Below are 26,734 nucleotides of genomic sequence, written 5' to 3' on the forward strand. Positions count from 1 at the left end.
TATTCTCTTGCTTCTTTCAGGCTCCAAAACTAATTCAGACAAAAATGTTTGAGTTTGAAGTTACACTTTGAGTCTCTCACCATTCTGTCTGAAATATCAGGGATAAAATGTTTGTTTTTTTTTTTTAATAAACAGCAACTCTACAGAAGAAAGAAAAAAATCTTTCAATAAACAATGCAGCCCATATTTAGTTTATTTTTAACACATGGACACTTTTTCATGACCAATAGGTTACACATGTATATTTTGCCATAAAGTATTTTGGAAAAAAGAGAACAAAATAATATCAAGTAAAATGTTAGGAAGCAATAAAAGCTAATATCACACATTGTCTCAGCACTCACAGACATGGCTGAAAGTACAACATGTTAGGAATGAGTCCTGTAGCCAATGTACTTGCAAATATTTCATATCCAATATCTAATATCTAGTGTCCATCCACTAATGCTGGGCTTCGATTGCTCCACTAACAGATAAATAGAAAATAAATACAAAGAAAACCCTGATAAAGTGCATGCAACTGTTGAGTTTAAAGGTAGCAAGACAGTCATACAAACAGATGAAGAGGCAGAGGTGCTGTCATGCTGCCAACCAAAGACACGGTAGGCAACCAGGGGAATGAAGGCAGCGATCAGGTTGCACCTGCAGGTTGTGTGACATTGCCATGATTGCACTCCCTCTCCCGGAAAAAACTCCTTTGCTCACCGATGGCTTTCTGGAGAAGGGCGATGTTTACACCATCAACACAGTTGAGCACGCGGGCGCAGACCATCATTCCCACCCCTGCAAAACAAACAGAAAAGGGCGGCTGTAGGAGGGGAGACATCTGAATCTTTCTCAGTGAGCCCAGAGCCAATGAGGTTCCTTTTAAACAAACACCAGAATCTCAGCTTCACCGGTATCAAGCCTCGATTATCATCAAAGAACAAAACCACCATAGTATTTAATTATTAATATTAGTCCACCGCCAGTGTTTTATATAAAAAAAAAAAAATGTATACAGTATCCCATTTCTTTTAAAAGTGTATGAATTAGTAACAATTAGAGTAATATTTGAATGTCTGATGAAAAGTGCGCTTTCAGATCGTAACTGTGTATATTCTAACCAATACGTGAACCCAAGAAAAAAAACTGAAGTTTAAAAATGCTGACATAAAAAAAAAAACATTTCACAGACAAGTAGTTTCCTCTTACCATCAAAATTCTCTGCCTCACCCAAAACCAAATATTGGGCTCCAATTATTGGGTTAAAGGGCTCCACGAACAACGTGTGGATCAACACGTGGTGCTCTTTTGAGGCATGTTGAGTTGACAGTGTGGCCCTGGACTCCTCCGGCTGATAGCAGATGAGTCTGAAAATTTGAGCAAATGATCTCAAATAATTTATCTCAGGTATCGACATTAACTATGAATTTTGGTTAACCATATTGTTTATAACCTCGCGAGCAGAGATGTATAGTAACGAAGTAGAACTACTTCACTACTCTACTTAAGTACTAAAATGCTGTATCTGTACTCTACTGGAGTATTAATTTTTTCTCCTACTTCCACTTTTACTTCAGTACATATTTTCAATGAGTTTAGTACTTTTACTCCGATACATTTTTTATGTGCTGCATCGTTACTCGTTATTATAAACGCACACATACATAAAAACGTACACTCATTCATGCACAAACACACCCACACGCATACAAACACGCAAACATACATATAAAAACACACACAGAGAGACACACAAGCATGCACACAGTTTAAGAAAGGGAAAAGTTGTAGAGAAAAAAAAGCACAAGCAGGAAAGAGAGGGGAGGGATGCTTTAAATGGAGAGGGGACATGCTTGATCTGTTTGTTCACAAAGAGTTAAGCCCAATGTTTTCAGGTGTTCTAATCACTTTTTGTTTTTACATGACATTTGTATTTGTATGTGGCCTACTGGCCTTGAGATTTTTTTAACAAGTTGAAAGAAAATGACAAGGATGAAAAGAAAATGTGTAATGTGTGAAGTGATGGGAGATGCTTTAAAGGGGGAAGGGACATACTTGCCAATACATATTCTTTTGTTCAAAAGAGTTAAGCTCAATGTTTTAAGGTGCTCTTATTCCGCTGTACTGCTGTTACAGCCAAACATTTTGAATAATATAAACAATTTGATTTTCAAACTTTCGACTGATTTCTTATAACTACACTACACAATACTTTTTCTTTTACTTTCAGTACTTGAGTAGTAATTTTAAAAATAAACTACTTGCAATACTTAAGTACAAAACATGTTTAATACTTTAGTACTTCCACTTAAGTACGGTGCTTAAAGAGCACTTCTACTTCTACTCAAGTCACTTTTTTGATAGAGTACTTGTACTTCTACTCAAGTCTGAGTCGCTAGTACTTTATACATGTATGCTCGCGAGTCAAAAAGACATATTAAGCTAATTTCTCGCAAAATATGTTTGCCACTTAGAGCAACACAACTAAAGTACTAAAAACCCACCTTCCAAATGTCCTCAATGATTCCCCTTCCCTCACAGAGTTTACCTCCCAGGGTAAATAAAACACTGCAGCTGAGGGAAGTATCGCCATTTAAAAAAAAAAATTGGTCAAACAAAATTCAGACAGTTTAACAATATTACCATTAATAATGTAATCAATCGTGAAGCATCAGTTGAGACTTGGTACTTCCGGGATATATACCACGTGACTTCTCTGTCTCAACCTTCTGCGGCTGCGCGGTCAGGAAGCTGCTGGAGGTGAAAGTACTTATACAACACATTCGAGTGTATATTTATTTTTTCCCCATAATATACGTTTTTATATTTAGATAAAGAGCTATGAATCCCGATATAACGAGAGAGCGGGAAAACGCTACATTTGACGTCGGTACAATGACAAATATTTTGGACGGGGGCCCTGAGAAGACCAAACGAAGACGAGAAATTGGTAAGTTTTTATAATGTCCTTACTGAAAAGGTGTTCGTGTTTATTATTGCAGGCGTTTTAAAACTACATATGATAGTGGGGATGTTAGCTGGAAGAGGGAAAAAGACGCCGCATCATTGCTTTCAGGGGCTGCTAACCCTCCATTTAACGCCAGGTTATAACAAAAGTGTCCGGAAATACTGCATTAAGATCATTTTGAAATATTTTTTTAAATGATCCGCTTAAGAGATATTTCTTAAGTATGATGTGTTACCGTAATTTAATGTGTTCGGGGTCAATTCGGCTTCGGTGTTATTTGCCAGACATCTTTATTGTAGCAGCACCTATGCTAACTGATCTGCTTAAAGACTGTGAATGACTGTTTCTTTTTTGTTTGTTTTTTTTAAACTTTATTAACAATTATATACATAACAAAACTGTTTAGCCAGGGGAAGAAAAAACAATGTATTTATATATATATATATATATATATATATATATGTACAAAGAAACGTATAGAAACATCATGCATATAAATTGCATCACTGTAGAGAAAAACATATTATTTAAATAAAATAAAACTTTTTCCAAAATAAAGTTTGTTTTTAAAGCCTTAGGCATTTCTAAACCATTGATGTCGGTAAAATTTGGTTTGCTGTCAGTCCATTTCCTTTTGTGGATATGAAATTTACCTAAAAATAACAAAGAAAATTAAATCCTTTTCTATTTGGTTATTTTCAAATTAAAGTAAAATGTCCTTTTCGTGCAAATGTATTGAATGTCCAGTTTTCTTTTCAATAAAATTTTGTACATTCAACCAAAACATTTGACAATATAAACAGTGAAAAAAATAAATGTGCAATAGATTCATCATACAAGCCACAGAAATCACAAGAGTATTCAATATCAAGTTTAAATCTTTCTAATGTTTCTTTTTGCTGGATATATTTTGTGTATAATTTTGAAAGATACTTCCTTGATCTTATTGTTTAGACCGAATTCATTACTGATCAACCACATTTTTTTTCCATTCCACATCTCTATAAAGAGATTTCCAAAACAAATTAGCAGAAGAAATAGTTAAATTTACCAAAAGATTTCTAATATTTTTATTTGTACATTTGTTAATTGTGATATCAACATTTCTGTGAATGACTGTTACTGAGAGGATGAGTTTGTTAGACGGCTGATAGAAAGAAAAAAAGCCTGCTGAATGTTGGCAATATTTGGGTATGTTGAACCAGACCACAGTTGATGTATCAGTTATGTAAAGTCATACATTTTTCAGGTTTTTCTACAGCAAATGGATAACAGACTTGTATCAGGGTTGTGGTGTTGTTGTTTTTTGTTTGTTTTGTTTTACATGATTATCATTTAGTCGTTATTTAACTATTTGAGATGATTATTCATTAAACATCGCCTGTGAACGCATTATCCTCACAATAAACTCATCAGTTTTTTTTTTTTAAGTTTGTCTTTCCACTAAACTAATGGGTCCCAAACAAGGTGCCGCATAGGATACACTGATTGTGCTTTCAAAATCAATGGTTCACATCGAAAGGCCACAAATTGATATGTTTTTGTCCTGTGGCACAACTCTTGAAAAAAAAAATGGAGCCTTGACAATGCAGGGGTGCATGTTTTTATTTATTTTTTCCTTCCTTCTGTAGAGTCGCTGGTTTTCAAAGACCCAGATTTTGACGAGGAAGACCCAAACTTCCTGTCCCGCAGTGAGCGCTATGACCAGGCTGTTCGGAAAAGCGCCCAGATGATCCTGAAGCTCAGAGAGTTTGGCATTGCTGACCCAGAGGAGATCTATCACTACAAGAGGTGTGCAGTAAAAGAATCAATCGTGCCCACATGTCATTTCAAGTGATTCACAACAATTTTATCATTACAGACTCTGAGATATAATGGAAGTCAACTGTTATCATAGTACATTTTGCCCCACACAAAAAAAGATAAAAAAGTTAGTTTAGTTATGAATATATTCACTAAAATGTCTTATATGGAGCAAACTAGTAAGACTTTAGATGGGCTCAAGGGTGTGTCATCAAGTGTTTATGGTTGTGGAGTAAAATACCATTACCTCCTAACTGTACTTTATGACAACAATCGCAGACCGTGATTAATTGTTTTTTACCATGAATTTGACACATTTTGTGCGGTATTTTAACATGTAAAGGTGAAGGGCTCACAACGTCTTTGACAAGCTTTGACAAATAGACAGGACAGTGGTTAAAAAATTACAGGAAACGATGGAAAACGATTATGTATAAATTGCCACTCGAACAATTTGTGCAGCTGTTTGGAGCTTTAAAACGGTCAAGATCAGTTGGAACAAAGTTCATGTCAGATTAGAACTGTGTCAGAGGCCATGCAGGCTCTCAGCAGCGCTGCAGTGTACAGCCGTTTAATAGATAATCCTTTCAGGGAATTCAGGCGGTAGTTTTTGTGAAGAGTTTGATATACATGTTGGTTGAGCTCAGACATACAACTCTACTTACACTGTTATGGCCAAACTTCCAGTATGCTTTGTTCCCCCAAATGCACTCTTTCAACCAGCTAAATGTACTGTTTTATGCCGTCAGTCATTCACATTTTTGTATTTATGCCTACTTTAACTCTTTAACTTTTCTTTCCCTGCTAAGGAGTTCAAATTTATTGGATAGGTATGGAAGTTTTTCTGTGCCATCAGAGTTTGAATACGAATTTCTAATATTGAATTTTTACAGCATCAAAATCAGACTTTGAATTTGAAAAACCAACAGTGTAAAAAAATAAATAAATTTCTAAAAACAAAAATCAGTGGAAAAAAATTCAACTTCAAAAAATTCAGTTGAATTTTTTTAAGTTGAATTTTTTTTCCACTGAATTTTTAGATGTTGTTTTTTTTTTTTTTTTACACTGATTTTTGTTTTTAGAAATATATATATATATATATATATATATATATATATATATTTTTTACACTGTTGGTTTTTCAAATTCAAAGTCTGATTTTGATGCTGTAAAAATTCAATATTAGAAATTCGTATTCAAACTCTGATGGCACAGAAAAACTTCCATAGATAGGTAATTCATGAAAAATCTTTTCCATGTTAGTACGAGATGAAAGTGGATCCTTAAGGTAGCCATAAGTTCTTGAAGGCTTCAATAACCTATTCATGGGGGAAAAAAAAAAAATAGAAAGAAAACGCACCAGTTGTCTGATGTTTGAGTAACCGTGAATCTGAACTTCAGTTGTGTATCCTGCACCTATCTTCATCCAGTATGGCAAAAGGCAACCAAAATGAGGCTTTGGGGCTGCACTCTGTCATGTTCATCCCAACCCTGTACAGCCAGTGTGACCCTCAGCAGGCCAAGAAATGGCTGCCTCTGGCAGAGTCCTTCCAGGCTGTTGGCACATATGCCCAAACTGAGATGGGTCACGGTCAGTTCTGGACTTGAAACTCATTGACTTGATTTCTTTTCTTAAGGGGCTTGGAAACAACCTCATTATAGTGAGCAAAAATGGTACAGATGAATATGATCATCTTTTAAGTGTTTAACTTAATTTGTATTTTAAGCAAAAGGAGGGGGGGGGGGCAGACCAATTTTGGCAAGACTGGATAATGGCTTATTATCAAGAGGAGCTTCTTGTATATGTTTGACAGATCCAAATCGTATAGAAAATTCAAAGTAGCTGCATGTGTGTCTTGATGATTGCGTCAGTACATTTGATATTTATTTTATTTTATTTTTTTAACAAGAGATGGTAATTTGTCCTTGTAAAGCACCTGTTGCTGTATTAGTATCATTAACTTAGTTTCACTAATGGATGCCCTTTAACACCTTCATAATTAACAGTATTTTAGACTAAAACTAGTTTAGTTCTGTCCAGAACACGCTCCCATCAACATCTGTTGGGACTTCTGCTTTCCCACTCACAGCTCTCTCATTTCTCTTCTGTGTGATTAATGATGCCCATATAATGAAGTCTGTGTATATTTTGATTGATGTGCTGCGATTGCTTTTCATCTGTACAAATGATTAATGAAATTTGCAAATTATTTTAATCGGGTAATTTTCCCAATTGTCTAGTCTGTCTTTAGTTTGACTTTTGACATACTGAATGATCAGAAATTGTATTTAAAAAATATATATATATATATATATATTAAGTGTGAGAATTAGAAGGTGATCCGGCAGCAGCGTTTTGGTGTGGAAATATGTGGTCTGGGAACCCACAATGAAGCCTCTGAATGTCTCTTTGTCATCTGAGAGGCTGGCAGATCTGTGTGAGACAGAATGTAGGCCAAGCTAGCCAGTGTCTGCTGCCTTTCTGTGACAAAACAATGTGAAAGAATTTGTGATTCATCCGTTCAAAGCTACACTGAAAGTTTAGTACCGATGGCTCTAAATTTCAAGAACACTTTGGTTCGGTGAAAGGCAACACAAGACCAAACTCCTTGAAAACAGTTTATTTTACTGACAGTATGTTTGCAAGCCAGAAACTTACAGTTGTTTTCACTATTAATTAATCTTATTCACATTTTCTTGATGCATCATCTAGTCTTGAGTACAGTGGACGAAAGTAGTGATATGAAATACTTTGTCTTGTTAGGCCAAATGGTTAAAAAAAAAAATCCAGTTTGCTTTAACCAATCTAACTTAATTCTCATATATGCTCTTATTGCCTACTGAGCATCAACATCAACCGTGGTCACGTTGCTCACACTGACACAATACGTACCTACACAATATTTACTGATAGCCAGAGTATCTCTATGATAGGTCAGTATGTCTCTGTTCAATGACTTCATGTAGATAAAGACTTGCCCTGAGAGACACGTGTGCTAAAGGAAGAGCATTTCCAATTTTGAAGCTTCACTCTAGGTGGCTTTGATATTGTGGCCAAATTAGAACTGTACATATTGTTTAAAATAATGTAAAAAAGCAACAGAATCAACTGCAGTATTTTTTGGGGGGGAAATACTAAAGATGGGTCTTAATTAGTGGCGTTTGACTTGTTATCAAATCAAAAATACTAGTATGCATGTTATGCTCACAAGCTGTTCTAATTTGTCTTTGTCACTTCTGCCTTTACTGTTGCTTGCACAAACTCTCTATCCCCTCCCTCACATCTTCTTTATTTGAACCGTGTCAATTGTTATTCACAATCTTCCCCTGTGGATGGGAAAAAAAAAAATCATCTTCTCATTCATCTGCTTAAACTTTTCACATCATGGCCTCCATCACAAACACCGCATGCATCTCCCTCTTTGCCTTTCCCACATTACCACCTGCTCCTCTTTTCTGTTTGCCGCGGCCAAGTTGTGTGCATCCAGACAGGCCATCGCCCTTGGATCTCCATTTGGCAATGTTCCTGCCAACTCTGCTCAACCAGGCCACCCCAGCACAAATGGACCGTTTCTTCATGCCTGCGTGGAACCTAGAGATCATCGGAACCTACGCACAGACTGAGATGGGCCACGGTAAAAATGAACAGACCAGTCCGAAATATCCAGCCTATTCAGCAAAACCCAGTGTTTTTCCTTTTTTTTTTTAATTAGTCATTTAAAAAGCGATCATATAATGGCTTTCTCAGTATACCCCGAAATACTTCGGTATTAATAAGACTTTTTGGTTAAAGACTTAAAGTCCTCATGAAATCATATTTTACATTTCTATTGCATTTTCAGTAATTTAGCAGGCATTCTTATTGGTATTTTTGCGTTTCCTGAAAAACAGTTTAGAAATTTTCGTGACTGAGATGTTCATTCAGGGATCTGAACAAATCTTTCATCAAATGAAATGCTTTTTGAGATATCCAGATTTCCTCTGAGTTGATGCAAAATTGTGGGCAGTGCCTGATCAAGGCACTGGAGCTGACCATTCAGAGCGTACTGGGCTTTTGGGAAGGGAGGCAGCCTCCGTAACTTTTGTTTTTTACATGAAAAGTATGAATATACAAAGGCAAATATTACTTCACTGGCCTTTTCATAGGGATTTTAAATCCAAAAAAGGTTCAGCAGGGAATCTAATATTTTTACAAATGTTCATAAATTCTATCAGTATATAAGTTATTTATTTATTTATTTTTTGATTAATTTTAATTAAACAGCATTTCGACTAACCTTACATAATTATAAATTTATTTAATACAAGATCTCCTCCACTATTTTTACAGGGTTCAAGTAAGTGGCGTTGAGTACGATGTGCTGCATAAATGTTCGAAAAAGGTGTAAAAGTGTTTAACTTCATTTTATGAGCCATCCATTGTGTCAAACCATCTGTGTAAGCACCCACTTTGTGAGACAGTTAGTGAAACCGTTCATATGTAAAAAACCCACACCTCAATGGTCACACTGTGACCACTTGTGACCATTGAAGAAATAGAGTTAAGTTCTGATGCTGAAAAACAGAAGATCTGCCATACGTAACAATAACAAATAAATTCATGTTTGTATAAAAATGTGTTTAATTACTTTGAATTTCATGGCTAGACCTGTAGTCTGTTAGCTGTTCTACTACCTGCCCACTAGCCTGCATTAGACACCTCCCTTTGACAAACCCCTCTTACCTTACCTCTCTTGCTCTGTCACCAGCTCTTTTGTCTATAGGGACAGAATTTGATGATCTCTTGATTCTTATTTTTTTATTTGATGTTTTGGTTTTTATTAAAGCATGGTTTTGGATCTGGCCGCAGACTTGCTTTAATGCTGTAGTCGTGGCATTAATGGAATCCTCTTAAAAGTTGTTCCTTATCAAAGATCTGTCAAACGCCTACAAGCTGCACTTCTTTACTCTCTTTGTGTAAGAATTTGAGTTGGCCTCGTTCATTTTGTTTTTAATAGAAACAAAATATAAAAGCTAGACATTTTAAACTTTCAACTTGTTTTTGTGCCATCATCCAGTTTCATATTTTTAATCCGAATTTTGATTGTCGCTAAAAGATCAGATTCTGTATTTTTACTGCATGTTATTCAGGGATTAGTAATGGCATTTGTCAACATGCGACACAATGTTGTCTTAATGTCTTCAAATATTCTTTCCTTTTTAACTATGTCCTCTGCACACGGGTGTGTCTGGGTGCATGTGCGTGTGTGTGTGGGCTTTAATATGTTGTCTTACTCCAGGCACGCACCTCAGAGGACTGGAGACAACAGCCACATATGATCCAGCAACACAGGAGTTTGTCCTGAACAGTCCCACTGTCAGCTCAATCAAATGGTGGCCTGGAGGACGTAAGTGCTTTCACACTGTCACGTCTCTGCTCTGATAGGTCCAAGATTTTTTTTTGTTTGTTTGTTTTCAGCCAAGACCCTGCATATTGTTAGCATTTCTGTGATCGTAAATAAGACATTTCCTTTATAATGTTAAGTCATTTCAGGCAGAGATAACTTGGATTACATTAAGAATAAAGTTTTACCTAAATTATTGAACAAACTAGATGATTATGATCGAAAATGGGGCCCCTACCTGGCTTATATTCAATTAGCGACCCTCTCCAGCTCAAATACTTAGGCATCTGAATATACAGCTGAACTCTTGAAGCTTCATGTCAAGATTTTGTTTGGCATCACTTTTGTTTGTATTTATTTTGTATTTATCTATTTTATTATTATTATTACTTTTTGTTTTTTTTATTTATTTTATTTTTTACTAATATACTATGTGGATATGTGTGATTATATTTATATATAAATTTTTTTATTTGTTAATTTTTGTTTTGTATACATTCGTTCCTTTTACTATTTAATTTTGTGTGTGTGTGTAATGTTGTATAATTCACTTGAAGTCACTTGTCAAGGACTAAATTTATATTGTATAATATAATGTGGATTATTGTTTGTTCATTGTTATTGTTTGAAAAATAAAAAAAAGTTTAAATCATAAAAGAATAAAGTTTTACCCCTGTCTTTTTCTCTCGTTCCAGTTGGAAAGTCCTCAAACCATGCCATAGTTTTAGCTCAGCTTCACAGTATTGGTAAATGTCACGGTCTTCATGCTTTCATCGTACCCATTCGTGACATGAGCACACATGAACCCCTGCCAGGTAACCACAGTCTGCGATGACTTTCCTACTATGGTGCTTGTACTAAAGTAACTCATCTTATATCTTTCTGCCTGTTTTTCACCTTTTCACAGTCCTTATTGCTATCTTGTTGTCTGTTTCTTGTAGGAATTGTAGTTGGTGATATTGGACCCAAGTTTGGCTTTAATGAGGTCGACAATGGCTTCCTGAAACTGGAGAATGTGCGAATTCCACGGGAGAACATGCTTATGAAATATGCCAAGGTGATATGACTATAATGAAGAAGCTACTTTAAAAGTACTTATTATTGAGGTTGAGATTGTTATTTGCGTAAATATACCCATGCATGCCCACCATTGTCTGTACAGTTGCTGCCATTATGTTGGACACATGCTTCACCACTCGGATGCTTTCATAATCAAGCAAATTACTGCACTATCTGCTTTTGTTTCCCAACAGTGACAGACTATTATATTGTACTCTAAAATCTGTGAAATCATGACTGTATGACTTCAGCAACAGTTGAGAACCGTATACTTAGCGTCTGGTTGAACACAATTTTTTCTGCTAATATAGTGCAATATTTAACAATACTGTAAGTAGACTGAAATAAAGTCAGTCATGTTCAGGATTTAGTTAGGGTTTACGGAAGAGTATTAGGGCCAGGCATAAGAAAAAATATTTATATTTTTTCTTATGCCTGGCCCTAATACTCTTCCATAAGGGTTTGTAAACATACAGTAAAGTGCATTTTATAATGGGGTTTCAGCTGTTGAAGCATCAGTTGCAATTTGTGTCTCCACCAGGTGGAGCCAGATGGAACTTATGTGAAGCCACCAAGTGCAAAGCTGACCTACGGCACCATGGTGTTTGTCCGCTCTATGATTGTAGGCGAGTCAGCCAGGGCCATTGCAAAGTCCTGCACTATCGCCATCCGCTACAGCTCTGTCCGTCATCAGTCTGAAATCCGGCCGGGGTCAGTCAGCACTAAGTACAACATTGGAGGCACTCTGGCTGCCAGTTGCACAAGAATCCCAAGTTCCAGTTAGAGACAAATGCATGTTTAAGGTCATGTATATGTACTGTAGTGGTAGGGCTCAAAATTTGAATTTACTTCACAGCTATGATCCTTCCAAACATTGGAGTTTTGATTTGAAAAGTCTCCTTTTTTTTTTAATTGAATTTACCAGAACCAAGGGTGTCAATTTCTGTTGAAAAATGCTTGTGAAAGTCGGCGTCCTTCGGAAGATATTTAGATCACTGGAGATCGGCGTATATCCATATAACGGGAGAGAACAGGGCATTGACAATACAGCCTCTAAATAAGGCATTATCTGTCTTTATTTCACCAATACTTTAAGACCAATGAATGAATGAACGCGTACTATTGCACTGTTAGCTCAGAGCAGCCGTGCTGTTGTTATTGGAGGCTTTCTACACACGCGTCTACTGGGATGACTTCAACGACGCGCACCGCTGCAGCACAGCTCATTCACTCCGGTAAGGACGTCCATCGTACTCAAAGTCGTCGTCCACGTCATCAAAATCTGCTAAATATCCTGCCATGTTGCACAAAACTAACAGCAGCAAACTCTGTGTGAAGTTAGCCGACCGTCGCAGAGCACGGAGTGAATGAGCTGTGCAGCAGCGGCGCGTGTCGTTGAAGTCATCCCAGAAATAAGGTCAAAGTTTTAAAAAAACAATAACTTTCCCTTTTTAAAAGACTTTGAAAGAAAAAAAAAAGATAAATAAAAAAAAAAAACTATAATTGATATCAATAAAGATGAGATCAAAGGAGATACTCTTGACAAAAACTAAATAGTGGTGCATAAAGAGGAGACCCCAGACCACTGAAAATACTTTGTTATATTATATAATAATATATTATATTATTGACTACACCCATCTATATGCATTGCATCTACTGCTGCAACAACCATGTACATTAAACAGTGACAACATCACCAAAACCAAAAGACACACTGTAACCTACATTTATGTTGCTGCTGTTTTTGTGATGTATGATGGCAGCCGCAGCATGTGGCACCAGTGCTAAAGAAAACTGGTATATTACCTAGCACTATTACCTTTGTACAAGCAACATTTTTAACTAATTTTGAGACAATAGATAGCTGCTTGTTGAGCATTTAATCAGAATCAGAATCAGCTTTATTGGCCAGGTTTGACTAAACAAACAAGGAATTTGACTCCGGTAACTTCACTCACAAAGTACAACACTCAACAATAACATGAAATAATAAAAATTAGAAATGCAGAACAGTAAGAGTTGAATTGATTATAAATAGAATAGAAACTATGGGTGGGATATAAAGTAGATTACAAGAAAACGTAAAAAATCTCGATAGGTGATCTACGATTGAATTGACCCTCTTGCTAGTCCCTTTACAGGTTCAGATAAAGCAGTGAAATTTAAACAGCATTTAGACATAAAGTTGGTTTTGTAATGATTTCTGTAATAATTTCAATTCTCATCTATCAACCTGTTTTTTTTTTGTTGTTGTTGTTTTTTCATCTACAGCGAGCCAGAACCTCAGATCCTCGACTATCAGACACAGCAGTACAAGCTGTTCCCTCTGTTAGCTATGGCCTATGCCTTCACTTTTGTTGGCCAGTATATGACAAAGATCTACCATCGCATCTCTGGAGACATCAACCAGGGGGATTTCAGCGAGCTGCCCGAGGTACTGACCTGGCAATTTTCTTTTTTTACTAAAATCTTGATAGTTATCTACCTTCCCAAATGGTTATGAATAGAAAGTTGATGGTATAAGGACACAGTAATTTAACCATTTAAACTCAGTTATAATCAGTTAAATTGCTTGCACTGATGTACAGCCTTGGAGGTACTCAAATACTATTGTCATTCTATTACTTTCAATTACATTTTGATTAAACTGAGGCCGGCTTTACACGACAACGCTCCTGGGTGAAACCGACAAAATATTTTATCAGATGTGCCTTTCGTTTAGACGGCGACAGCGTTTTTGGGGCTTAAAAACGCAAAAAAATGAACCCACCCTCCAGAGTGGAAATCTTAAAGACGCGTTCCCGTCTAAAGGGTTGAAAACGCAAATGTGTGCTCTGAGCTGCTCACGCTGGGTATCCTCGCATACGCGTTGACGTCATAACCATGTGCAGTACAGCCAAACTGTAACAAACATGTCGGATTATTTCCATCAGTCAGACATTCAAGTTGTCTTAGCTGCTTTTATAGCTATTCGCTTCTTCGCTATGTTTTGGTTTTTGACTGTGGGCTATTTCCTATTTCGCGCTACTACGGAGAGAAGTAGAAGGAAGTTTCAACGCATGCACGCGCTCTTGGTGTTGTTGTATGGCAGTGCTTCACAGTACCACCTAGCCACCTGGTATGCATACTACAGCAAATTTCACACACTTTTGCGTCACCGTGTGCATGCACATTCCCACCCAAAGACGCTCGTCTAAACGCGAAATAAAAAGTGGGAACGCAACGCCACTTTTGCGGATTGTGTTCAGACCGTTGTCGTGTAAAGCTAGCCTGATTGTATAATTAATTCAAAGTCAGGTTGGTTAACTTTTTCAATTGCAAGAAAAAAAACCAAGAGGCTTTTTATCCATCGCATTACGCCTTCATTCCTCTATCAGTCGTCTGCCATCATCTGTCGGTGGTTTCCCCAGGCCACATGCCGAAGTGTCCTTGGGCAATACGCTGAACCCCACATTACCTACCGATGCGTCCATCGGTGTATCAATGTGTCTGACAGACAAAAAAAGCAATGTGTGGCATGCAGTGTAAAAGCGCTTTGAGTGGTCAGCTAGACTAGAAAGGCACTGTATAAGAACAGTCCATATACCATTTACTTAAGGAAAAACCAAGTTAGAGCTTCATGATCGTTAAAATGATCTGTTTGTTAACATGATTATGCATAAGCTATCAAGTTGAATTTCATTAAACGTGGTGGAGAGTTTGAACACGTGTAAAGGAAGAACTTTTTTTTACATTTTGTGTGGTGGGATCACTTTCATTAACATTTCAAAATATAGAATTGGACATGGATTCACACTCTGAGTGCTTCTGTTTTGACAGTTGCACTGGAGATGTGCAGGAAAGATGGCAGGAAACCAACAAGTAGCAAAGGTCCAACTGTTTGGGGATTAAAGCAGACATTAGAAATGTTCATCAGTGTTCAGGATTGCATAAAGTTTATTTTTTACTTCCAATCTACAGCTACATGCCCTGTCTGCGGGGCTAAAGGCCTTCACCACATGGGAAACCAACTCTGGTATCGAAGTGTGCCGCATGTCTTGTGGTGGCCATGGTTACTCTCGAAGCAGTGCATTACCTGACATTTATGTAGAGTTTACCCCAACCTGCACCTACGAGGGAGAGAACACAGTCATGATGCTGCAGACTGCAAGGTAAGTCATCACAAAGAAATGTTCAACCACAAAGCTCACAGCCTTTAGAGTTTTAAATGCTTTGCCTTCTTAATTAGTCAAATGTACAAGTTGTTAATACAGATTACAAAAAAAGTTGAGTTCTCGCTGAAGAAAAACACATTGAAAAACTTTCCCCAAGTCAGTTTATTACACATTTTAACATAAGGGCCAGGCACGGACAAATTCAGACATAAGCATACACCCTCACAGCAGACTTACTCTGCCAGAAATGCTGGAGACACACCCTTTTTCCCACCACTGTAAAAACAAATGGAATGGAATCCATGATGGCATCTGTAGTTAGTGTCATCAGGACCATAAAGGTCAGCAATTCAGTTTCAGAAACCCGCTGTGATGTTTTGAAGGGATATTGTCTCTATTGGAAGTGGTCAGGGGTGTGTGAGCAGTGTTGTGTGTTTGTATGTGCAGGGTGCTTGCGCAAGTCTTGAAAGTCTTAATAAAGTATGGAATTTTGAAGCACTGTTTTCCAGACCTTGAAAAGTCTTGAATTTTGTGTGAAAGTCTTAATAAAGTATGGAAAATAAATGTATGGTAGAATGTTACAGTATGCTCAAAGGCATTGTGAAATGAGAAATAGGAAGGTAGGCTATAAAACTATCATTTTACTAACTGCTCACGTACTGTATTAGCCTAATGGGATGAGATGTGAGTGCAGAGACTGAATTCTACATTCATCCATCCATTCATTTTTTTTTTATAGATAGTTTTTGTGACACTTGTTTGATGTGAAATTCATGTACTTGTGATTTTCATGTTTTGAAACGTTTTCATCAGTAAAAGCATAATTTACTGTGAATAATGCATTTGTTCATTGAATACGAGCCTATAAAAATTAACAATTCTAATAAACACAGTTGGTACAATCAACCAATGAAGTAGGCAGTAAGCAAGGCAGGTTTATTTGTGCAGCACAATTCAACAACAAGGCGATTCAAAGTGCTTTACAGAGACATTAAAACAGTAGAAATAAAAAGCATGATTTAAATTTTAAACAAAAAAGAAATAAGAACATTAGATAAAATCAGAGAAATAAAAAGCATGATTTAAATTGTAGAAAGAAATAAGAACAATATAAAATGAGTAGTTAAAATGTGATTAAGTTTTGAGCTTTATTCAAACGCAGCTGAAAATAGGTGTGTCTTCCACCTGGACTTAAACACACTGAGCGTTTCAGCTGATCTGAGGCTTTCTGGGAGTTTGTTCCAGACATGTGGAGCATAGAAGCTGAATGCAGCTTCTCCATGTCTGGTTCTGACTCTGGGAACTGATAGAAGACCGGATCCAGATGAGCTGAGGGGTCTGGAAGGTTCACAAGTTACAAGTACATAAAGTTAAGGTCTCACCTGTGGCCGACCTCAATGTTTGTCTGTGCAGATACCTGGTGAAGAGCTATCGACAGGCCAAGGCGGGCCAGCAGCTGAGCGGCATCGTATCCTACCTGAACGAGTCGCAGGATCGGAGGTTGCAGCCGCAGGCTGTCTCTGCCAGACCGACCGTAGTGGACATTAATGACCTGACCAGCCTTGTGGAGATCTACAAACTCCGTGCTGCCATGTAAGAGAAAACTGCAGTAGAAGAAAAAGTAACTGGGTCACTTGGACTATATTTGATCCATATTTGAATTTCTTATTCTAATTTACATTCAGTGAGTTTGGCTTTCCACTAAATAACTTGAGGAGGGATAAATGTTGGCACATGATTCTGCATCTGATGCATTGATGTTTTATCTGTCAACATTACCCTCTCACAGTCTGGTACGTCTGCTGTTCTGCTGTCACCCCTAGTTCTGGCCCTGTCATTTTCTCAATGTAACATGATATGCTCAGATTACAGCACTCCATCCACACTGTCCACTTTAGTCACATTTAGCTCCATTTGGTAGTCAGTGTCAGCAGTGGTGAGCACAAACGGTCTTATAGCAGGAGACAAAATGTGGTTTGCCAGTTCACACATCAGAGGAATTAAAAAGCAAAGTTTAGTCATCATTTCTTCTCCATTACATCATTTTATTTTCTCATTTTCCTTCATTTTAGAAAGCCGACTGGGACAACTGTGCTGGAAATAAGCTGCATGAAATATGTAATACTGTGAAACAAATCACTATACAAGGTGTAGAATTGGACAGTCTAGACTCACTCGTGGTTTTTTGTTAACTGGAGGTGAACCTCCCCTATGTGATCTTTGTGGTAATCCCTTATCAATTAAGCATATTCTATCTTGCTCTGCCCTTAGAATAAAAACGCAGCAGTTTTTTAAAGAAGGTACTGTAGTGGGTATTTTTAATAAGGTCCAACCTTTAAAGGTTTTAAACTTTTTAAAGTGCTTTGACGTGAACAAACTTATTTAATCAATTTATTTATAGATGTCATTGTTGATATTTAGTGTCAAGTGCAATGTATTACCTGTATTAGCCATGAAATAGCCATAGCTGCTAAACTGGCTTTAAACGAAAACAAACAAACAAACAATCCTTCATTTTAGAATTGTATATTTGTTTATATCTAGTTAGCAAAAATGCAGTCTTATTCCTTTAAAAACTGTTCAAGAAAACTGGGCAAATGAACTGTCCTACTGAGTCAAACATGAATATGGGTGAGCATGTTGGTCAAGGTGTTTGTGATATTTGTGTTCTTAATTCTACAGAACATTCGGCTAATGTAGGCTATGTTTCTGTGTTTGTAGTCTCGTAGAGATGGCAGCAAAGAGCATCCAGCAGGAGCTGCAGCGCAGGATAAGTCAGGAGGATGCCTGGAACAACAGCGCGATCGACCTGGTCAGAGCCTCAGATGTGAGTTCAGTTTAGTATGCTTCTAGAAAAAAGGCTTTCATATGCATTACTGGCAGGTATATGTGTTTTTGTGTGTTTTCTCTCTCTTTTTGAGTCGTTTGTTGCTCTGAGTTTCCTTTATTGTGAGAATGCTTTAAGGCATTCTCACTATTAAGTTTCTGTTTATTATTATTATTATTATTATTATTATTATTATTATTATTATTATTCCGCCAGTTTTCGGCACTTAAATACTCCTGCATACTTTCAGCTATTTCTACAATTTTGGTATCAAGCAGATTCCTGCTATCATTTTTGGTGTTTTTAACTTTTACACTTTTTAAGATATTCAACTTTTATTAAAATGTTCCCGTCATTCAAATTAATGGAAACTGCTTTCAGCTCTTCCAAATCATCCCCCTCTGTCCAACTATTTCAGCATGCTTTCAGCTAGAGACACCATTCAAACTTTAAATGGGTCACAAGACATTCAGCTATTATCCAATTGTTTCAGCTTTTTCAAATCTTCAGCCATTTTTTAAATATGACAGTTTCAAAAACATGAACATTTTGCTCCTTCTTGATTTTTATGAATGAGCACACAGTTGAGTGCGTGCTGATAAGTTTAAAATTTTTCAGTTTTTTTTCAAACAAATTCCTCTAACTTTCATACAGTTTAACTTAGAGAAATAAATTATACCTTAAAATGTAGGAAAATTTGTCCTCTTTCAGCCAATGTAACTACTAAAGAGCTCACATTTACAGAATTTCAGCTATGAGCCTTGAACCGAGATAAACCTCTCAAATTCTCTGACTAACTCCAATGTTAAGTTTGGTAGTACACAAAAATCACAAAATTCCTTCAACCAATACCTTAGCAACCGTTTTACTGCTAAAATTGAACTATTTTCAGCTTTTTTAGCATGGTCAGCTATCCCCATTCAGCTCATAAGCATTCTCACTGCTGTTTCTAGTTAATTTCCTTTTTTCATCTGTTGCATGTCTCTAGGCCCATTGTCACTATGTTGTAGTGAAGGTGTTTACTGACAAGCTTGGGGAGGTTGGTGACACAGCGATCCACTCGGTTCTGTCAACTTTGGCTCTACTCTACGCTATGAATGGAATCGCAAAGAACTCCGGAGACTTCCTACAGGTAAGAAAAATCCTTCCGTACGGTAAATAGCCGTATACACCAATCCGACAAATGGAGCATCAGTGCACATCTGTCTCTCTTGTATTTTTGGTTTGTGTACCCTGTCACCATTGTTGGCGTTCTTTATTTATTTACTTTTTGTTTTCACCTGGGGGAAAGTGGTAGTTATGGACTGGTTCTGAGTACATCAAAGCACGCTGAGGTCAAACACAGAATTGTACACCATTTATTCTTTTTAATGATAGTCTTGTGTTAGGGTCGCCGGCACCGACCCGTTTTTAGGTTTTAGATGCATAAAATAACCATATGAATTAGTTTATTGCATCAATGCTTTATGACTTTGTCAGGAACCTCTATTACAACAAAATAAAACAAAAAAAAAAATTGTTTTCACTAAATTATAAAATGCTCTAGTTGAAATTAAGACCTTTGTGTTGTTAGGGTCGGTTTCAACCCAGTTATAAAAATAAGATTATAAAGCAATAATTAGAGCCAAAACTGAAATCACAAGTTCACTGTCAGCCAACACACTGACAGCCAGCTCCTCTCCCAATCATGTGAGCTTCAGGGGATTCTCGTTTTGCCTTGTTTTAGGGTAACCCTAACCCATTTTTTTAAATTGAAATTGAGGGGTATACTGACAAAAACAAGGCCCAGGGGCCCACACCAAAAATATTAAAACCAATATTTTGATGGATAAGGAAGCCTAACAAGGTAACCAAGAGATGAGAAACAAATTGGATGATAGATGATTGTTTTTAGTGTATTTTACAACTAAATTAAAACGCGGGTCATAAGGGATGGTAACAGGGAACTAACACAAGACGAAGGTTAAAAAAAGTACAGGTTTAAAAACATTTTTTGTTATTAAAAACTGTATTGGAAACCCATGCTGCTGGTCTGTGAAATCCACATCTGCTTCCATATTAAACCTACCTCAGCTCCTCTTTCGTTTCAAACTTTGTGCATGACATCAGAATGCCTTTAGTTTGTCTCTTTGTTAATAAAGCAAATTAGATTTTCTCTGTACACATTTTAAACTCACTCTGACCTGAGATGATTTTACTCGGTCGGGGCGACTCTACTGTTTTGTTTTCTCTCTCAGGCTGGACTGCTGAGCGTGCCGCAGGTGCTTCAGGTTTCTATTCGCATCAAAGAGCTTCTGTCTAAGCTGAGGATCAACGCTGTTGCACTGGTGGATGCCTTTGACATCCATGACAAGAAGCTCAATTCAGTCCTGGGGCGATACGATGGAAATGTCTATGAGCAGTTGTTTGAGTGGGCTCGCCGCTCACCTCTCAATGCCACGGAGGTACGTCACTATTGTCAGAGTAAAATAGTTGTATCATCATACGCTGTAAATCATAATCAGGGCCGGCCCAAGCCTTTATGGGGCCTTAAGCAGAATTTCATTTGGGGCCCCCCTACCACCACCTCAGCTCCAGATGCCTCATTATTCCATAGGCTACACTGTTATGTGTGTAACGGACCCACAACCATTAGCATTATTTGTAATCATCTTACATTATACAGGTGTCTTGTTTTTAACCTTAAAGGGATAGCAAACTCATAAATATGGTTTAATTAACTTCTACATAAAGAGTGATGTATAAGTATGGCTCATTAATTTAACTATTTGAAAGTAACATCAGCAGGCTGGAGACTGCATTTATAGTAAACACGTTAAATAGTTTAATTTCTTTCAGATGTGCAATGGTGTGCAAAATGTTCAAAATACAAATACAAAATAGAATCAATTTCATTCACATTATCTTACAGAAAAATAAAGTTGTAATCAAAATTAAATACTTAAATAAAAAATACAATACTTAAATAATTTTGCCCAACGGTGGCAGCAGCCAACAGGAGGCATAAATTAACCTAGTATTTTGTTAAAATTATTATTATTTTTTTTTTTTTCTGGTGTAATACAATTTCTTTTTAAATTATTCAATGTTATTTTAATTTCATGTATATATTTACTTTTTTATCACAACGTCTCGGTGCTCTCTGGGGCCCCCTGGTGGCGTGGGGGCCCTAAGCGACCGCGTAGTTGGCATATGCCTTGGGGTATCATAGAGACTACATACATTCATCACCAGAGACAGGAGTCTGAAGTCCAAACTATAATAAAATCTTTATCAATCACAGCTGGGCAGAACAGCTGCAGCTGGAGCAGATTTGCATCACTAAATGGAAAAAGGGTCAAATTTCTCTTCTCTGTGGTATCTGCTATGTTTTCATTAGCTGACAATGTGACACCAGAGCAACTGTACAAATAGATCTGAGGAAATGCCAATATTATTGTGAAGTAATGCAAAAGTAATCCAGAAAAAAATCCCCACCACCTCAGAGCTCAGCAAAACCTGCCGACAGCAGCGGTTATTTATGTTTCTGTGGAACTTAAATGCTTCTTAGTTTTATGATTTTTGATCTATCAAATACAAAAATAATCACTTCACATTTGAACAAAAGTACAACTTGGTTTAAAAAGCTTTATTTGACCATCGAACTAAAAGGAAACCTTCAATAGATCTGCTGTCATCCACTTAAAACTTTGTGTGCAATTGTATGCATCTTTGTCCTCAAGTCTCGTCCATTACCTCGCTCTGAAACCTGTTCATTTCTTTTCTTCAGGTCCATGAATCCTTCCACAAGTACCTGAAGCCTCTGCGGTCTAAACTGTGAGCTCATCAGTGGACCTTAACTCCTGGCTGAAACCCTTCACCCTGCATATAAAGGCACAAGTTTAATACTAGTAACATCATATCGACCCTATGATGTTTTTCAGTTGCCAAGATCAGCAGGAATTTAGCCCTCTCTTTTGTTCGTCTTTCTCTTTGTGGTAAAGTGGAACACAATTAGCCTTGAAAAATAAACATAACCAGGGGTGAAAATTGATTAAATGAACTGATGAATAGTTGCAACCTACGAAAATAGCTTTAAGAATACCGGGAAGAACAACTATCTGTTTAGTTTTAGATCGCCACATTCTCTAAACAGAACTTCCATCATAAACTTTGACTCATGTCACGTTTTGTTGTCTTCTCTCTGCTTTCTGGTGACACATTTTACAGTTAATATAGACACTAATATAGTGACTATATTAACTGTAAAACTGGATTATACGTTTGACAAACTGTTTTATTTGTTATCCAGTTATGCTAGCAATCATTACTAATGGCATGACTTTTTCAGTGACATTTTTTTTTTTTTTTTTTTTAATCACTCTAATCATCAAGAAGCACTTTCTTCACAAGCCGGACAACTTACACATGTTCAATTGAAGTGTAATATGATTGAATTAAAGAACACTTAAACTGCAGTTTTCACCAGATGAGTTTCAGTAAACATGTGCCCTTATAGCATCAAACACTCAACCCCAGCGTGTGACCAGGTTTCAGTTTCCTTCCTTTGCAGAGATGATTGCCTGAGGTCTGCTTGAATCCATTTTCTAAGTCTCTAAAGAGATGGTATTGCATTTATAGAAAGCTGAGCTCAGTGGCCACCTTTAGCAGATAGTAAAGCGTTGTGTGTGTTTGGGGGGGGCAGTGTAATGTTTTGAGGCAGTCGATGACATGCAGGGGATAAAATTCAGAACCTTGGTGTTCTAAATTCCCCCGTTTTCTAAGAAAACCGTCACTCGCTCAGTGGTTTCTAAGTGTATGTGATGCTGCTTGTTAGTGAATCATTTCTCTGCAGCCACTTGCTTTTGAAAGCGTTTAAGAGGCATAAAGTTTTCTGCAGACTGAAGTGTGTGTGTGTGTGTGTGTGTGTGTGTGTGTGTGTGTGTGTGTATATAAAGACTTCTGGTAGTTAGTGAGCACTTATTGAGAGGCCACACAATGCACAGCATAGTGTCTGTCCATTACTTTTCATCCTTCCCTATATGTGGGGTTGATGTGTTTAGGAGGGTCATCTTCTGGAAACATTCTTTTTTTTTTTTTTGTTGTGGGTCATTTTTAATTAACACACATTTCAGAGTACAAACTTTAAATCCTTAATTTTATAATAATGTGATTTGTTTAGTTCTTACTGTCTTGATAATTGAGAAATCGGATATGATTGCGGTGTATGGAAACTGTACAGCTTTCCTTTAGATTACTGCTTATCTGTTTTTATTATTACAGTTTCAGACAATGCTGTTGTAGAAAGAATCTCTTTTAAAAACTGACAGACCTAACAGAAACACAACATTGCCTGTGAGCGTTCGGTGGAAGGAAAGTAGCAATGTGACTGCCATGACCTCTGTTGTTTCATTCTAAAGCCTTACTGTAACCTGTAAAGTGGATTTGTGTGGTAAATATGTGCCTGAGGAAGTTTTTCTTCCCTTAATCTAGCAAACAGAATGTTCTCTCGCAATCATTTCATTTTAGTAATCACACAAGCTGTCAATTCTTTCATTTCAGTGGGATGGGCACAGTAATTATCACCATGTCATGCCTGAGCTGTTCATCAAGCATTTTTGTGTTTAATATCTTTGCATATTTTAGGAATGATAAGAAACATGATTTTAGTATTTGGTAAATAATTTTAACTGAAATATGTTGATTTAAAAACGGTGTGTTTTTCTTGTTCCTGTAGAAGCCTGTTAATAAAGTCTGATTTGTAAAATGTCTTAAGAATTTCAATAAAAGGAGAAAAACGATACACACACGCACACTTGGACTTCACGAAGACACACTTTTTAGTTGCTTGAGTTTACTTTTAAGGTGAAATACAGAGAAGTTCAGCTTTGTTATTAATGAGCCAAAGAAAAAGATTTTGATGGAAATAACTGAAGGAACTGTAAAATGTTATTGGTCAGACATTCTTTACTTTGAGAGCCACTCAAAGACTGAATTTACCAGAATTTTTACCATAAGCTTAATTTTTTTGGTCTTTTTTTTTCTGCTCTAAAGACTAAAGTTTTAACTAAATGAGCCTGCTCATGTTGAACTGGTGAAAGTTAGTCACCAAAGATAATGATTCTAAGTGGAACTTGCAAGAGATAATTACTCAAAAAGATTAAATATTCTTGGTTTTAATTTCTTCCAATAAAGTGCCTTTCCTTTGCTTTCTAACATAACTGTGTGCTCATTTTTGATTAAAATAAATAAATAAATGGACAGCAAGAAAATGCATTTCTGACAAACCTCTCTCTGCTATTCTTTCAAAAATGTTATCAGCTGATTTTCATTTTATATTCTATTTTGTAAACTATCTACAACAAAAACATTGTATGTTGGGGGAGTATCTGGGCAGATTCTTCCCAGCATGCATTGAGACAGTTTGTGAGGCAGTAGGTGTGTTTGACTGTTTTCAAAGTTGCGTAATAGCGTTATCAGGGTGGCCGCAGGTCTTAAAAAAGTCTTAAATCAAGTTTCCTGAAAATAAGACCTTAAAAAGTATTTAATTGTCTTGAATTCAGATTGCATGGGTTTTAAATATTTGTGTATTTTTCTTTTTGCTCTAAAGGAACAGTATTTTTTTTTTTTAATATATTTACTTGATTTTATAAGAATTTTTTCATGGGACTTAAATGTTCTGAAAATATTGTAATAAATTTAATTTAGGACAGTGATGACATTTTGATCTTTTCACATGACACACATTTAGCCGATGTTCTTAAACTCAATTCTTGTCATTTGTCATTTCACCATACTGTCAGTGTGTTTACTTGGTATTTCCATTGTACTTTTGGTCTTAAATTTAATTTAGAAGTGGTATTAAAAGGTCTTAAAAAGTCTTAAATTTAACTTGTTTATACCTGTATACACCCTGGTTATTCTTTGTGCAGTTGTCGGTGATGTGCTGTTTCGTAACTGTTTTGTTACTTTGGTGACAGCAAATGATCGCAGCTTGAGTAAAAGTGTTCTTCCAGTTAGAAAAGTCCCAGTCTTATTCAATATATTGCAAGTGTAAGGAAGATTGGTTTATATCAAAGTAAGATGTATTTTTTTAAATGGAACTCCATAACTCAATAGCGTAGTTGTGAGAATGCATTAAGGCATTCTAATGTTTTTCTGTTTCTTATTTTTATCCTATTTTCCGTCTGTTTTTTGCCGTTTAACTACTTCCGTATACTTTAAGCAAATTAAACCATTTTTTGCACAAAACGTTCAGCTCTTTCTGGAGATGGGGGGGCGATCATTTTTGGTGTTTCTGACTTTTATCATTTTTTAAATATTAAGATTTTTGCACAACTTTTCCTCCCATTAAAAGTAATGGTAAACCCTTTGAAATCATTAAAAAAAGCTTCCTCCTCTTTCAAACTTAACTACTTCAGCATACTTTCAGCTAGAGACACCATTCAAACTTTAAAATGTTCATAAGACATTCAGCTATTACCAATTGTTTCAGCTTTTTAAAATCTTCAGCCAAATTTTTAGATATGACAGTTTAAAAAATATGGACATTTTGCTCCTTCTTGGTTTTTATGAATGAAGAGCCAGCAGAATGGCGCACTGGTCATTTTCAGCTTTTTCTGATATTCAAACAAATTCCTCTAACTTTCTTACAGTTAAACTGACAGAAACAAATTATACCTGCTTAGGAAATGTAGGAAAATTGTCCTCTTTCAGCCAATGTAACTACTAAAGAGCTCACAAATACAGAATTTCAGCTATGAGCCTTTAAGCTAGAACAATTTTCATTAATGATTTTGCTGTAATGTCTGACTCTTCTTTGTCCATTTTATTTGCGGATGATACCAACATTGTCATATCTCACTCTGACTTTGGATGTCTAATCAGAAATGCTAATACCACACTGGAATACGGCTCAGAATGGTTTCAGATGAACAAGCTTTCTTTGAATGTGAACAAATCCAATTAAATACTTTTCAGAAACAAAAATAAAACTTTTCCTAAGCAGGACTTGAAGCTGCAAATTAATAACCTGGAAATTAAACAAGTCTCATGTATGAAATTTCTTGGGATATTAGTCGATGAAAGATTGTCCTGGAGAAACCATATTGAGTATGTATGCAAAAAAATTATGAAGTCTTATGGTATTATCAGAAGAGTCACTCCCTTAGTTAATCAATCTTGTCTCATGACATTATATTACAGTTTAATTTATCCATATTTAACATATTGTAATATTGCTTGGGGTGCCTCTTATTCTTCTTACCTTAACCAGATACTCCTAATTCAGAAGAGATTCTTAAGAATGATTTCAAACTCTACAAATCAGGTGCCATCTGCACCTTTATTCAGTAAATTCAGACTCTTGTCAATTTTTTCTATTAATATGCTTCAAACATCTCTGTTTATGTTTAATTTCATTCATTGTAAACAAGACATTCCAGGCACTTTTCATACGTTCTTTTTGTTATCATCAGATATTCACTCATATTCAGTAAGAGGTCAGAACAATTTTCTTTTACCTCTTTGTAGAACTTCCAGACATAAATGTTTTATCATATTCCATGGTCCC

At 36.4% G+C, this 26,734-nt stretch overlaps 2 protein-coding genes across 3 annotated transcripts; one reads left to right on the forward strand and one right to left on the reverse strand.

Annotated features, from left to right (window-relative positions):
* Positions 1-170: 170 nt before the first annotated feature.
* On the reverse strand, positions 171-2,707 carry ten1 (TEN1 subunit of CST complex). The gene is made up of 3 exons (XM_075462551.1): positions 2,490-2,707; positions 1,195-1,352; positions 171-783 (listed from the first exon to the last, which is right to left on the reverse strand). The coding sequence occupies exons 1-3, from the start codon at positions 2,576-2,578 to the stop codon at positions 632-634; spliced, it is 399 nt and encodes a 132-aa protein (XP_075318666.1). The 5' UTR covers positions 2,579-2,707; the 3' UTR covers positions 171-631.
* On the forward strand, positions 2,697-25,413 carry acox1 (acyl-CoA oxidase 1, palmitoyl). 2 transcript variants are annotated; one of them, XM_075462550.1, is made up of 14 exons: positions 2,697-2,935; positions 4,585-4,744; positions 6,187-6,347; positions 10,036-10,143; positions 10,836-10,955; positions 11,082-11,197; positions 11,741-11,910; positions 13,474-13,636; positions 15,163-15,353; positions 16,770-16,949; positions 18,078-18,183; positions 19,172-19,315; positions 20,421-20,627; positions 21,953-25,413. In XM_075462550.1, the coding sequence occupies exons 1-14, from the start codon at positions 2,827-2,829 to the stop codon at positions 22,001-22,003; spliced, it is 1,986 nt and encodes a 661-aa protein (XP_075318665.1). In that variant the 5' UTR covers positions 2,697-2,826; the 3' UTR covers positions 22,004-25,413. The 2 variants fall into 2 exon arrangements, with proteins under 2 accessions (XP_075318665.1, XP_075318664.1); XM_075462549.1 differs by lacking the exon at positions 6,187-6,347 and adding an exon at positions 8,231-8,391.
* Positions 25,414-26,734: the final 1,321 nt, after the last annotated feature.

This window comes from Odontesthes bonariensis, chromosome 4, assembly GCF_027942865.1.
Source record: "Odontesthes bonariensis isolate fOdoBon6 chromosome 4, fOdoBon6.hap1, whole genome shotgun sequence".
Lineage (NCBI taxonomy): Eukaryota > Metazoa > Chordata > Actinopteri > Atheriniformes > Atherinopsidae > Odontesthes > Odontesthes bonariensis.

What these genes read in the sequence shown, in the direction of transcription:
- ten1 (XM_075462551.1), bottom strand. Translation starts at nt 2,578, where the DNA reads ATGGCGATACTTCCCTCAGCTGCAGTGTTTTATTTACCCTGGGAGGTA. An exon ending in TCATTGAGGACATTTGGAAG is followed by an intron (nt 1,353 to 2,489) that starts GTGGGTTTTTAG and finishes TCAAATTTTCAG; the next exon opens with ACTCATCTGCTATCAGCCGG. An exon ending in TGAGGCAGAGAATTTTGATG is followed by an intron (nt 784 to 1,194) that starts GTAAGAGGAAAC and finishes TTTGTTTTGCAG; the next exon opens with GGGTGGGAATGATGGTCTGC.
- acox1 (XM_075462550.1), top strand. Translation starts at nt 2,827, where the DNA reads ATGAATCCCGATATAACGAGAGAGCGGGAAAACGCTACATTTGACGTC. An exon ending in GAGATCTATCACTACAAGAG is followed by an intron (nt 4,745 to 6,186) that starts GTGTGCAGTAAA and finishes ATCTTCATCCAG; the next exon opens with TATGGCAAAAGGCAACCAAA. An exon ending in ATGATGCTGCAGACTGCAAG is followed by an intron (nt 15,354 to 16,769) that starts GTAAGTCATCAC and finishes TTGTCTGTGCAG; the next exon opens with ATACCTGGTGAAGAGCTATC.